The sequence below is a fragment of the Balaenoptera ricei genome, chromosome 16, assembly GCF_028023285.1.
Source record: "Balaenoptera ricei isolate mBalRic1 chromosome 16, mBalRic1.hap2, whole genome shotgun sequence".
Taxonomy (NCBI): Eukaryota; Metazoa; Chordata; class Mammalia; order Artiodactyla; family Balaenopteridae; genus Balaenoptera; species Balaenoptera ricei.
This window is the reverse complement of record NC_082654.1, coordinates 33,023,881-33,038,465: the sequence shown is the minus strand read 5'-3', so window position 1 is coordinate 33,038,465 and position 14,585 is coordinate 33,023,881. Positions and strand designations below refer to the sequence as shown.

The following is a 14,585-nucleotide window of genomic DNA, read 5'->3' as shown; positions in this document are numbered from 1 at the left end:
TAGGCCGAGTCCTTGGTCAAGAACCTGGCCTCCTACAAGACCAGAGTGTTCTTCAGAAAGGTGTTTTTCATGTTTATGGCATTTACTGAGAAGGCAGTGTACTACACATATGAAAATACACCACGGACCTCAGTTACAGATGAGCTTTCCACTTCACCCACGCTGGTGCTAATAACAGTATCAACAATCACACAGGGTGCTAAGTGCCATACAGAAATTACCTTTCTCATCTTAGGTTTTCATGGGTACATTTTGTTCTGGACTTGGCTTGGCCGCCACTTCACAGGCCCATCCTTGGCTGGGCAAGGTGGATCTGTCCACTCCCTGGTCATCTTCATTTGCCATAAAAACTGCCCCCAAATCCCCTCCTGGCCACCTACAGAGGCTTTTCTCTGGCAAATCATCCAATTCCTCTGCTCTTCTGTTCTTCCCTGCCCACATGGCCATGGAATCCTATGGCTGGTCTGTCAGTTCTCCCAGGTGGGGCCATGGCTTCTAGCTTTTCAGGAGAAACAGGAAGGGGAGGTGCTGCTCTCTAGGATGCACTCAGGCTGAGGCCACCCCAGCCAACCCCCATGGGCATGAGGGGCTCTGGGGTGAGGAGCCCAGGAGAGTCCTACCCCTCATGTTGATGACTGCCCCGCCATTAGCACTTCTCAGACCTGGGTGCTGGGTAATATTATCATCAATGAAATATTGACAGTTACGGCTTATCAGGGGGCAGAATACTGTGGTTAAAGCTGGCCTGGGAGTCAATCTGTCTGACTTCAAATCCCAGCTCTTCAATTTACTGTATGTATTGTGTGTCCTGTGTCCCGGTGTCGTGGGTTGTGGGGAGTACAGAAAAAGATAATGCAAGTGCACACCTAGCACAGAGTAGCCATTCAAAATATATTAGCTACTGTTAAAACATTATTATGACATAGAGGTTAAGGCCATGGGCTTTGAAGCCAGACTGCTCAGCCGAATTCCAGCTCTATCCACTCACTACTGTATGACAAGGGCAAAGTACCTAATGTTTCCATGGCTCAGTTTTTTCATCTATAAAATGGTTATCTTAATTGTATCTACCTCACAAGATACTTGTAAGGATTACTGAAAGACTATGTTAAGCTTAGAACACTGCCTGGCATATAAAAAGTCTTATATACAGTTTAACTATGGTCATTGCTGCAAGCCAATCAAATAAATACGCTCACACAAATCTTCCAAGTGTAAATGGAGGCTCTTGTGATTAACATAAGAGTCATTTGGGCATAGATATTCACAGATGAATAACACAACCCAAATTCATCTGAAAACATTTCTGAATTCATATTATGTTTTCTCATCAACTGGTGGTTGAAGGTACAATTAATGTCATATGAGAGGTTGGGACACTTTTTAACAATAAAAGAAAGGGGGCCCTCATATTCAAAGGGTACAAAACCATTGGTTTGCTTATTTATTATTTTATTTTATCTTTACAGAGAATTGAGCCCCAGAGAAGGCATGTGACATACCTGGGGTCACCCAGTGTGGTGTTCAGGACTGGAGTTCAGCCCGAGTTCCTGCCCTGGACACTCTACCAGGCACCATACAGAAGTTCTGGCAGCTTCTCCAGGCTCTCCTCTGAGACATACTGGAAGTCAAATCATCCTTTAAAAATTAATTTTCTGACATAGGCTTTTGCTCATTTTTAATGAGCCTTTACCTTTTCCTTTACAAAGAAGTTAAGAAGTAGTTCATTCATTGAAAAAATTTGAAAATTCAAATTACCTAACCTATGGGCACTGAGCTTCTCCCCTGTAAAAGGCAAAGAATACTCATTTTCCTCTCCTCCAGGGAGCAATGGCAAGGTACGGCCTAGGGAATGAGCACAGGTTGAAAGCCACTCCTAACTAGTCCCAGCACAAGAGCAATTCTGGTGCTTTTCCCAGTCCTGTTCAGAGTAGGAGAGTGATCTCAGTGGTTAAATGATAACCTCCTCTCAATTATCTGCCCCGTTGCAATACCTTAACACCATTCTCTGCTCTCTCCTCCTCAAAGACAAACCAGCAAGGTTGGCATCCAGGATTTTGGGTAAGGGGCAGGGTCTCTGGTCAAGGGGACATAACGTGGCTTGGTGAATTTCATGCCAGTAGGCTCAAGCATTCACTTCCAAGCCATTCCCTGTAATTCATCCTCTTCCTCCTCTCCTTAGATCAGCTGGAGCAGCTAATATTTCCCAGGTGATCAATTTCACAGAATGAGGGAGTACTGAGCAAGGGCCATTAATGCATAATGAGCCTTTATGGACAATTCTCACTTTTCACAATCTGACAGATAAGCCCTGCTCTTTCGACCTTAAGGCCATGATGTAAGCCTACTTGAGTCTGGAAATAACACTCTTTAAAGTCAGAAAAGACCCTCTGACTACAGAGTATCCATTATTAAACACTCCTTAGGATACTTGAGCGAAAACCAGAGGCTCTTAGCAAAGACTTCCCCAGGACTCGAGAGGCAAATGAGCAACTCCTCCCACCGAGAGCATCTCCTTATCTCTGGCCCCGCGCCTTCCTGCCTTTTGTCAGTTGCTGGGAGAGGAAAAACAGTCAACATAAACTCAGCAGCAATTTTGGCCTGGGTGTGGATTCTCTGAAGACTTCCATGGAAGGCAACTAGAGGAAATAAGAAATTGACGAGGGGGAAAAAAAAAAAAAAAACCCAACTCAAGGAGATAGACAACTGTAGACCTGGAGCAGGAACTGACAGAGAAAAAAAAATCTCAAGAGGACAATTGCAAATATGTGTCTGGATCGTCAGGGAGTCCAAGGTAGAGGCTTAAATGAGAAACTGGTAAAAGGAAGAAAGATAGTTTATGTCCATTCAAAGTTAGAGAGCTGGATTGAAATTTTAAGTGTATCACAATAACAAAGATGAAAATATTGAGGAACAAAAGCAGCTATTCACACACACACACAAATGTGTTCTGTTTGTTTCTGTTCAGAAACTGGCTAAAAACAAGGAGGTAGGTTAGTGAGCTGCTGAGGTCCTGGCAATGTTCTATTTCTTGACCTGGGTGGTAACTCTACAGGTATGTACTTTATAACCATTTGCTGTGCATTTTTAGTTTATGACTTTTTAATTTCACAATAAAAAAGTTAAAAAAGAAAAAAATAATTTCAAGTATACAAGATTACAGAGTTATATTCAGGAGCATTAGTAGTTTAACAAAAGAATGAAGCCAATACCAGAATAATTCATGCAAGAGAAAGCAAACATAGCTATTTAAATAAAAGGCACTCCTTTCCCAGCCTAATTTTATGGTTTGCTTTGGTGTGGAGGCTCAAAGTCTGCATATAGAAAACCATAGCAAACTGTATCTGCCCCAAATGATGAATCTAGCACACCTACCAACCAGAATGTGTGTATAATTTCGTGGATGCTCACACCTCCTCACTACTGTTCACTGTTTACAGACCAATCTCACATACCTTAACTCACAGCCAATAGCTGGAGTTATCCCCATTGCAGAGATAAAAAAGGCAGCTACAGACAGTAGAAGACTCACCCCAGGTACAGCTCAAGTAAGAGCAAAAATCAAACCTATACCAGATCTCAGACAGCTACCTCAGGGACCCTTTATGACAATGACTTTCCCATTCCCAGGAAGTTAGGAGGCCCACATTTTTTTCCATGTGGGAATAATGAGATGAATAAACAGGTAAATTACTGTCAGCAAGAGAATGTCACCTCCTCTGAGTCACTTTCACTTTTCAATTAAAGCACAACCCAGGGCGTTATAAAGATTAGCTTCCCTCACTGAACCATGAACACCTTGAGAGTGGAGCCGTGTCTTCTCATTTCTGGGACTCCAGGGCTTTGCTCTGTAGTTTCTAGAATATGCTATATGCTCATGAGACATGTGCTAATAAAAAAATAAACAAACAGATGAGGGTACAAACTAAAGAATTCACAGTATTGTGTTTTCCACCCCATACCATCATTCCTGCACAGGGCCACTTGCATTAAGTCTTTTAAAAACAGGCAGTAATTGCCCTTTTAACAGATGGCCAATATATTCTCAATTCTTTTTTTTTTTTTTTTTAAATCACCCCCAATCTGTCCCTCCAGCTCCAGCTCCGGCTCCTTGGAGGAAGCCGTATTCTCCAGTTCTTAAGAAAAGGTTTCATGTCATACATAAATTCAGAAGCTGAGCCGGCTGACAGGTTAATTATAGACACAAAGAGTGGGGACAAATGGACTATGAGGTAAGCGAGTCTAAATGTGCCTTCCCTGGATAAGCATTTATTAATAAGCCTGCAAAGATTTACTGGGCACAGCCAGGTTCAGCTCGGTACCAGCCTTGGGGGCAGGGGTCCAGATTTGGGGAAGGCACAGTTTCTGCGCTTGAGGAATCTGGCTGGTGGCTGGGAAGACAGCATGTACCTGCAAGAATAATCAAAGTTGTCCCCTGGGGACAGCAGGTGGAAGACAGGGAGAAGACAGGGCCTAAGAACTGAAGCACCTGCCCCTTTTGGGAGTGGGATGGTCAGAGAAGACATCACTCCACTAGGGCCCACCTGCAAGGAAATGTGGGTAGGACTGTGGCTGTAGAGAAGCCAAAGAGGAAGCCCCAATTCTTTTCCTCCTGTGCCTCCCACCATATTCTTTCGGGGGCTGGAGGCAAGGACCTAAGTCAAAAAGACCCATAGGGATCTTCCCCTTCCCTCTCCACCCTCCCGCTCCAAGAAAAAGGAGGAATGTTAAGATGGCTGGGGAGGCAGGTCTAGGGTCATCTTCAGAAAGCAGATGAGCCCAAGAATGGAATGATAGGCCTAGCAAAGCTGGGTACCAGAGGGTGCTTTACGCTCCCTTTTTTCATTCAGTCAAAAAATATTTCTTGTCCGCCTTTTGGTGGCACATTGAATGTAGCAACTCTCAGTGGGACATCAACCTTGCCTTTAGCCCAGACTAGATGACCAAAGCCTGGGCCTCCAAACAATGAGTCTGGGCCTCCAAACAATGAGTCTGGGTCTCCCTCGGGCTTCCACTTTATTTGGAGATGATGGACCTGGTCGTCTCCGATTGAACCTGGGCCCTTCCAAACAGATGAGGACCCTCTGAGAATTTTTCAAGCACCAGCTTCCCCCATACAAACACATAAGGTGGGAACCCCACCGCACCCCTATTTATGGGGGAAAAGGGCTGATCAGTTGATAATCCCGATATGCCAGGCAGAAATATGGCACGGCCATCTCCCGCGAAGTAGTGGAATGTCCAAGAGGGTTTATTCGGGTTGGTCTGTTTCCAAAATCCCGCCATTGCTCCAAAAGACATTAGAGAGGTAAAACCTGGCCATGGATCAAGTCCAAAGAGTGAGAAACTAGTTGTTTCGATTGTTGCGTTTAACCTCACTCGCCCTCCCCGCCCCCGCCCCAGTAAACTTCCCATCCTCTCCACCTCACTTTCCAGGTGGTTCCTGCTACTTCCAAACTGCTTTCCGCCGCTCTGCGGCTTGTTTAGAACGGGGAAGCGCTATCTCCCAGCGTGCGGGATCTGTGGGGACCCTGAGCCTTTCACCCGCTGACAAAGCGCGTCCACGCGCCGGCCACGCTTCCGGAGCGAAGGCACGAAAACTGCGCCTTTCTGCCCCGCGGACGCGGTAAGTGGTGCTCCGCAGCCGGCTGGCTCGCCCGGGAGCGCGGCGTCTGGCAAGCGCGGCGGGGACTGCGGGCCCGAGGTGCGCGGAAAGCGCTCGGCGCACCTGGCGCACCTGGCTGCGCCCGGCCGCCCCGGCTCCGTCCCGGGCTCCGGAAGCCGCCGTCTCCGACAGCGCCCGCGGGGCCCCGGCCGCCCCAGGTCCCCTCTGGGTCACGCCGCTCCCCAGCCCGGGATGGCCCCGCTCCCCGCGCGTCCCAGGCTGCTCTTACCCGGGAAATGGCGAGAGGCTGCTCGAAGTCCTTGCCCCCCACGAGGCGGAAGCCCCACGGTCCCGGGCCCTGGAGCGCTATTTGCTGCGTGGTCATGGCGCGGCGACGGCGGTCGGCGACTCCCGGGGACAGACGGGGCAGGACGCGGAGCGGCGCGCTGGGCTCCCCGGCGGCTGTCGGAGAAAGAGAGCGCGGCGCGGGTCGGGGGAGCCTGGGGCGGGCGGGAGCTGGGCGGGAGGAGGGCGGGGGCGGCTCCGCCCAGGCCGCGTCGCCGCCGCCTGCCCCGCCTGTCCTCCCGCCCGCGGTCCGCAGCTGCCCTCCCGCCCTTGGCGCCCGCACAGGGCCTGGCCGAGAGTCGGGCAGAGAGAGTCTGGGGTCAGCTCGGGGGTCTCGGGATCTCAGCAGCCCCGCCCCGGCCCCCAGCGCCACCTCCCTCCCGCGCCAGCCGCCGCCCGGCGGCACTCCCAGCCCCGCCGCGGGCGCTAGGTGAGAGGCGAGTAGGTTCCGGTGACCTCGAAGGAGACAAAGCTTGGCGCTTTTGAAAGAGTTTGGAAGTGCTGTGCAAAGTCATCTCTTTGAGGTCAGCTCCATTTTCACATTTGTTTTATTGTAAACGATAACGATGTTTCAAAGGTGCTTTCGAGTGATCTCGTTTGAAAATATGAAGCAGTCAGAGCATTTATAGACCCATTTTTACAGATGAATTAACTGGGTCGGCCAGAGGTTAGAAGACCTGCCAGAAGCCACACAGCTTGTCCGTGGTGTAACTGGACTGTCGCCCAGGCTCCCCGTGCCAAAACCCCACACTGGAACTTTTCTGGTGCGAATGAGACCAACGTACGAAGTTGTAAGTGAACTTAAAAACCTTCCTAGAAACCTTTCCTCCCGGCTGGATTCACTGTAGGTTCTGCTCTTCCCAACAATTCACACCTCAAGTTTGAGGCGGACCAAGTGCGTGGAAAGGGAACTGGGTCGAGTCCGAAGACCTGGGTTGCTGACTTGCCACTAGCCTCCTAACTGGGCTCTGCCCCCCTCGCCCTGGAGTACGTTCTCCTCGCCAGATCAGACCACATCTCCTTGTCCACTGGGTCCCCCACTTCCCTCTGAGTAAAGCTGAAATGCCTAAAATGCTTGTAGGGCCACCCACAGAATGGCCCCAACTCCCTCTCTGATCTCATCTCCTTGTGCTGCTCCCAGCCCACACTGGCCTGTTGCTTCTGCCTCAAGGCTTTGCGTCAGGGCCTCTGGAATGCTTTTCTCCCAGACATCCTAAGGCTCGCCCTTTGTTCAGATGTCATCATCTCAGTTAGGCCATCTCTGAAAGCCCTATTTAAAGCCTCCTCTCTAGAACACCCTGTCACCTTCCTCTGCTTTTATTTTCCCATTGTATTTATCACCATCTGACATACTCAATATTTCACTTATTTGTACCCCCCGGTCACCCCTAAGCATTAGTTCCCCAGTGGTAGGGGTTTTTATCTGTTTGGATCACTGCTGTATCCCAGCACCTAATAATAGTGCCTAGTATGTAGTATTTAATGAATGCAATACATTGGCCAACCTTATGAACTTTGGGTCCCAGGTTCTTCATAGTTTTCTTGGCTCCAATTCATCCTGGCACCTGAGCCCCAGTGTTCTGTCTCCTTGTGATCCTGGCCTACCTACCCAGAAGCCCTGTGCACAGATTTACACATAAAAGGATCATCTTACTTGTCCAGTTGTGTCACAGCACAAATGCCTGGTTTGGGAATGGTTTGCTTGAATTTAGAAATCAAAGTCGTTTTATGTCATCTATCCATCCCTCTCATCTTGCATCCTGATATTCTTTTTTTTTTTTTAATTGAAGTATAGTTGATTTACAATGTGTTAGTTTCAGGTGTATAGCAAAGTGATTCAGATATACTTTTTCAGATTCTTTTCCATTATAGGTTATAACAAAATATTGAATATAGTTCCCTGTGTTATACAGTAGGTCCTTGTTGTTTATCTATTTTATATATAGTAGTGTGTATCTGTTAATCCCAAACTCCCAATTTATCCCCCCCACTCCCCATCCTGATATTCTTTTTTTTTTTTTTCTAATTTATTTAATGTATTTTTGGCTGCGTTGTCTTCGTTGCTGCGTGTGGGCTTTCTCTAGTTATGGCGAGCGGGGGCTACTCTTCGTTGCGGTGCGCGGCCTTCTCACTGCAGTGGCTTCTCTTGTTGTGGAGCACGGGCTCTAGGCATCCTGATATTCTTGAATCTGAGAAAAAGGAATGGAGTTACAGCCAGGAGCCAACTACCTGCTTCATCGAAGCCAAAAATTATACCCTCTTTGATTAAGATTCTCCTGATTTAAAAACATGCTTGTATTTCAAGTCCCTGCAGAATTTGGGAGAATTGCCAAATTCTGGGTCTGCCCTAAGATGGGTAGCAGTTTTGAATATTTTGTGTCCTAGGAAGAGAAAAAGATTGAAGAGCCACAGCTTCTGTTCTCCCCAAAGGTGGGAACTGCCTCTCGTTCATCCCCAGGTGTCCTGCTAGCATGGACCTGATACATCGTGGGTGCCAATAGTGCTTATTCTATACAATATTCTTTTCAGATATAGGGCAGAAGTACATAGGTTACTTCATTTAGTTATTAAATGTTGTCAGTTGCAGTCTGGCTCTACATAACAAGAGCTATAAAACAGTCGACACTCTGACCAGGTCATCCCCTTTCTGGGCACTAATTCCAAGGACATAATTTAGAAGAAGAGGAAAAAGCTTTATGTACAAAGATATTTATAGCCACATTATTTATAATGACAAAAAAAAACCTGGAATTAAGCAGCAGCAGAAAAGTGGCTAAATATGGTATGGCCATATGAGGGAATAGTATGCAGCATAAAAATGATAATCATGAAGTCTATGAAGGACTTCCCTGGTGGTCCAGTGGTTAAGACTCCACGCTCCCAATGCAGGGCGCCCAGGTTTGATCCCTGGTCAGGGAAGTACATCCCGCATGCCATAACTAAGAGCCCGCGTGCCGCAGCTAAGATCCGATGCAGCTAAATAAATAAATAAATATTTTTAAAAAGACTATGAGAAGGCAGGGAAATGTGTTTTCAAGATATGTAAAAAAGAGTGGAACAAAATTATTTGTAAACCAATTATTATTTGTAAACAAAATTATAGATTTCATGATAAAAAATAAAAATTATGTCTATCTATTGCCCAAAATTAGGAGAAAGTACAAAAACTAACTTTGTATTGGAAGATGGAATTGGAGGAAAAAGTTTTAAAATAATTTCTTCTAACAATGATGTAAAGTTTCCAAAGCAAAAATCAATTAAATGGCCTCAACTCCTTGGATGCAGACTAAATGCTAGTGTTTCTGGGGGTAGGGAACCTCATCTTCTATCTTTTCGATCTCCCTCCGCCTGCTCCAGCAAGCCAGCTCTGAGCTGGGCACACAGCATGTACTCAGAAAATACCCAGTGATGGACTGACAGCTCTGACCCCCAAACACAAGCAACCTTGTTTTATCTTAAACACCATTATTTATTAATCCAAACTCTGCAATTCCCTCACTGGCCACCCTTGACTCCTGCAGAGTACCAGTTGAATGGCCTTAAGCAACTTCTCTGAACTTCAGCTGCCTTGTTTATTATCATTATAATGAATTCCATGAAAGTTTTTTGACCCTAAACAGCCTACATCAAAATACCTGCATATGAGGGGGTGCAGGTGGGGTAGAAAGGATGCTGAAGAAATGGAAGCAAGGACAGGAAAAGGACAGAGGAGCAATGGTCTAGGAAGTCAGGGAATAGTGGGTGTTTCCAACTCTCAGTCCAGTTTAACAAGGTGGACAGGTGGGTGGCATCTGCTGGCGGATCCCCTCCCCCCCATCGGGCTTCTGCAGAGCTGGCTACTCCCACACCCAGGGTGCCACTGCCAGGACCCTCCAGAGCCACTGTGCTGAGGGAATAACAGCCCCATTTCTTAAGGACAGTGAGAGTAGGACTGTACTAGCCTTTACATACGGACTTATTTAATCTCCAGGACAAGTCCTGGACCTGCTCAGGGGACTGCAGAGCTCCCATTGCTGGAGATCGCGGCCATGACCCCTCCCCCCTCTGGGACTGAGCCTTGACCCAAGAGAGAGAGTAGGTGACTCCCAGGCTCCAAGCCTCCATTGGGATCTGCGGCCGGCTCTGCCCAGGGGCTAGAGAGCCGGAAGCGGCCGACGGGCTCAGGGCGCAGCGGCTCCCCAATCCCCAAACCAGTGCAGCTGCCCGGGGTGCCCTGGTCAAATGACATCACAACGATTTGTTTCTTCTTTCTCTAAAAAGAACCGAAACCCAAGCTCAGAAGCTTGCAAAACAAAGCATCTTTTCCCGCTGGGTCCTATCCCCCCTGTCTGGTCCCCATCCACCCTCAACCCCGCTCCCAGGATCAGCGCGTCCTGTACTGGGATCCCACGCGCGGCTGGTCCCACTACACTCCAGGACGGCTGACCGGGGGGGGGGGGGGGGGGAGGTGCCCTCGCCTGAGCCAGGGACTGGTCAGGGAATCGGACGCCCAATTCTTTACTTTCTCCCGCTTTCTGCTCCGGCCCCAGGGGGAGGGGTGGGTGGTGGGTGGGGGTGAAGGGGTGGGATCCTGAAGTGGCCGTTTGGGATTGGGCGCCTGTCGGATTCCACACGGAGCATGCTCCGTGGAGCGTTGGGCCCTAAGGACACCTGGACACCTGACCTGGCTGAAGTCCCCTCCGGGCTGATAAAGGTGTGGACTGCTGAACTGGGAGATCTAAGGCCTGCCGTGTGCCTAGCAGACAAGAAGCTGTTTTGTCCACCTGCCTCCTGGATCCCTGGACACGTGGCACAAAAATCATCAAGTCATCAAAGAGGCCGGACCACTACCATTTCTCAAGCATCCCTGAATATTAAAAGAAGAAATTCCAAAACAAGATCATAGATAAAGTGGTTCCTATTAAGCATACATATTGGAAAAGTTAAGACAAAAAGACAATGTCATATAATAGTGTTGTTCACAAGATAATTAATGGATTAATAAAAAATATAATTTACCTCCTGATACCTAAATTTAAAGTATGATTAACATATTTCATTGCTGTTATTATATTTCAATGGCTTTATATGTAACCTCATAGGGGAAAAACTTCAAAAGTCTAAATTTGAATCTGTAGCGTACATGGACCCACCCGTTGGTCACCTCCCCGAAAGAGGAAAAGTGGCTTGGGGTCAGAGTCACCCAACAGACCCTAGCCCAATACCCAGACAATAAATATTGTCCCCATTACTAAACAGTGACTATGAGTCAGAGTGTGTGCTAGGAACTTGACATATATTGTTGTATTTCATCCACACAATAGCCCAGTGAAGTATTGTGATGCCTTTTTTTTTTTTTTTAAGAGTATTTTTTTTTTTTAATTTTATTTATTTATTTATTTTTATGGCTGTGTTGGGTCTTCGTTTCTGTGCAAGGGCTTTCTCTAGTTGCGGCAAGTGGGGGCCCCTCTTCATCGCGGTGCGCGGGCCTCTCACTGTCGCGGCCTCTCTTGTTGCGGAGCACAGGCTCCAGACGCGCAGGCTCAGTAATTGTGGCTCACGGGCCTAGTTGCTCCGCGGCATGTGGGATCCTCCCAGACCAGGGCTCGAACCCGTGTCCCCTGCATTGGCAGGCGGACTCTCAACCACTGCGCCACCAGGGAAGCCCCTGTGATGCCCTTTTTAAAAAAAAAAAAAAATTTTATTTATTTTTTTGGCTGCGTTGGGTCTTAGTTGTGGCACACGGGCTCCTCTCTAGTTGTGGCCGCATGGGTTTTCTCTCTCTAGTTGTGTTGTGCGGGCTCCAGGGCGCATGGGCTCTGTAGTTTGCGGCACGCGGGATCTCTCGTTGAGGTGCACAAGCTCAGTAGTTGTGGCACGTGGGCTTAGTTGCCCCATAGCATGTGGGATCTTAGTTCCCCGACCAGGGATCGAACCCGTGTCCGCTGCATTGGAAGGCGGATTCTTTACCACTGGACCACCAGGGAAGTCCTGTGATGCCCTTATTACAGGAGGAAGCTGAGGCACTGATGCGCTGCCCAGGTCCCCCTTCATGGAAGGACTTATTTTTCCAGTTCCTGGGAGGTGGACAGCCTTCAACTTTTAGCCCCCTCAGGGACTGCCACTGCCCAGAGAGCAGCCTTGCCCACGGGCATGCCCTACCCCAGTCTGCTTGCATTCAATGACTGATCTTGGGATAAAAGACCAGCCATTTGGGCCCAACATGGGACAACTCTGATGGGTCATTATGGCTCCAGAGATCCCTGTAGCTCAGCTTCTCCCTCTGCCCAATCCAGCTTCCTCTCACTCCCTCCCCCAGGCACTGAGCCCAAGGGCTCTCCTTAATAAACATCCTGCTTAGACACTCTGTCTCTGGGACCAGAGAACTCAGCCTGCAATAGGCCCAGAGAGGTCAAGAGACTTCCATAAAATCACTCAGTAACCAAGTAACAGAGCAAAGTCTGGGCTGGGGAGGCAGAGGAGGAGCTACAGGGTCCAGAGGACTTTGTAACAGAAAAAGGGAGGGACAGGAGGTTATTCAGGGGTTCCTAGGATCCCAGAAGACACCTCATGTCCACAATTCATGGGGGGCCCAAGGGCCAGATCTTCCTTCTCCACTAACAGGGACACCCACAGCCCAAGTGTCAGCAACTCAACTAGACTAGAAGTCTTTGGGGGATGGGTTTTTGGACTTCCTCCTTGGAGGAAGTAGAAATTGAGATAAGCTTTAAAAGTATGAAAAAATATGGAGGCAGAAAGGCCATACTGAGCAGCAGAAACAGAACAAAGTAGTAGGAAGGGTGGGGGATGGTCTGGTGAAACAGCATTATTGGGTGATGGGCAGCCTGGAAAATTCTGTGGGGTGGGCTCTGAGTGCCAGAGGCCTGCTGTGGTGTGCAGTGGGAACAGGCAAAAGCTTTCCTTCCATCTCATCTCATTCCTCCCATTCCAACCGTTCTCTCTCTCTCTCTCTCTCTCTGTGACATCCTCCCCCAAATCCATTTCTTCTCAGGGTTTGATCGTGGTGCTGGCCTGGTCTGGCCATGGCTGATACTGAAACTGACTATTTATAGCATTTGAGGACAGATAGAGTGGCAGGGCCAGTTTCCATGACGCCAGGGCTCCCGGAGGTTGGCTTCCTCTCTGTTGGGTCTCCACCCGCCCGCTCTGGGTCTGTCTTCTCTCCTATTATCTCTGATGCTCTGCTTCCATGTGGTCATTTCTTGGGTAGCATCAGGGCTGCTGCTGGGTACGCTAGCAATGATAACTGACTTCAGATACCACACCTGGACACCCCACTCCTTGTATTAGACCACATTCCAGGCTGAGGAGATGTCTCAGCCATCACCGCTGGGTGGTGAGCCTGGGGTCTTCTCCTACTTCCAGGACTAGCCACCTAGCCTCTGCCTTGAGCTCCTACCCACTGACCACCTGAGGTTATGAATCCCAGAGGGTAGGAAGAGAGGATACAAGTTACAAAAGTCTAGAGGTAAAAGAGGCCAGAAAAAAATTAAGGTGGAAAAATGACCATGAAGACATGTGCTATCCAGCCAGACATTAGCTCCTATTTTGGGTCTTGGAAGCATGCTAAAAAGAGAGTTCTGTCATTGGTCAGTTGTGAGGATTTGACAAACTACTTAGCCTATTGGGGCTGTTTCTTCTGTTTTAGTCAACAACTATCTACTGAATACTCCCCATTTACTATGCGCTGTTCTGTGCACTAAAAAATCAACAGCAAACAAAACAGACGAAAATTTTCTCCCTCGTGAAGCTTACATTTTAGTGTAAGGGACAAACAATAAAATAAATAAGTAAACTATGGTGTGTTTTGTGGATATACGTTTATGTAGGGGTGTGTGTATTTAAATAACTATGTATATCTATGCGTATTTGCATGCCTATTTTCCTGCCAAAAGGGCCTAGGAGCAAAGATACTCCAGAGCAATGAGTATGCTTGCTTTCCTGAACTTGGTTTCTAAATGCCATAAAAAGAACCAGGGCTTCTCAAGGAAATTCTAGGGCTGCAGCAGGATAGGTACAAGAGGAGCCCGGATTAGCTTTTTATGCAGAGAGTATGAAAGTGCTTGAATAAGTGGTGGGCGTATTGCAGGAGAGGGAAATGTCACATCCTGGGACCTGCAGGAGTCCTTAGGGTGGACCACCAAGTGAGGGTTCTTGGTCTCGTAAGCTGGAAAGAATTCAAAAGCAGCCAGAGTAAAGGGAAAGCAAATTGGTTTAGAGAGATACACATTTCTTAGGCAGAATGTGGACTGTCTCAAAAAGCGAGAGCGGCCCTGGGGCATGGGTTCGTAGGTTTGTATAGGTTAAGTAGTTTCATAGGCCAATGAGTGGGAGGAATATTCTTGCTATGTCAGGGCACGGTAGGGATTTCCCAGGAATTGGGCCACTGCCCACTTTTTGGCCTTTTTTGGTCCTCCTCGGAACTGTCATGGTGTAAGGGGGAGTGATTTTAGTATTACAATGAAGGTATAATGAGCTAAAGGTCAATGATTGGACTATTCTCAAAGCCACCTTGGTTTCAACTTATTCCAGCTGGTCTTTATCGCATTCCAACAGCTGCACCCCTTCTTCATTATCTAGCGTTTGTGTCCTGCCCCTTTCTCTCCTGTCTCATTCCCTGCTCATAGACTTTACT

At 48.0% G+C, this 14,585-nt stretch overlaps 1 protein-coding gene across 1 annotated transcript in view; it reads right to left on the bottom strand.

Moving 5' to 3' along the window:
- The window catches only part of PDLIM1 (PDZ and LIM domain 1), a 47,096-nt gene extending 40,995 nt beyond the window's left edge, over window positions 1-6,101 (bottom strand). The window contains exon 1 of the mRNA XM_059899857.1: window positions 5,895-6,101. Coding sequence (XP_059755840.1) covers window positions 5,895-5,990 — 96 coding nt within the window. The 5' untranslated portion in view covers window positions 5,991-6,101. The remainder of the gene's footprint in view (window positions 1-5,894) is intronic.
- Window positions 6,102-14,585: the final 8,484 nt, after the last annotated feature.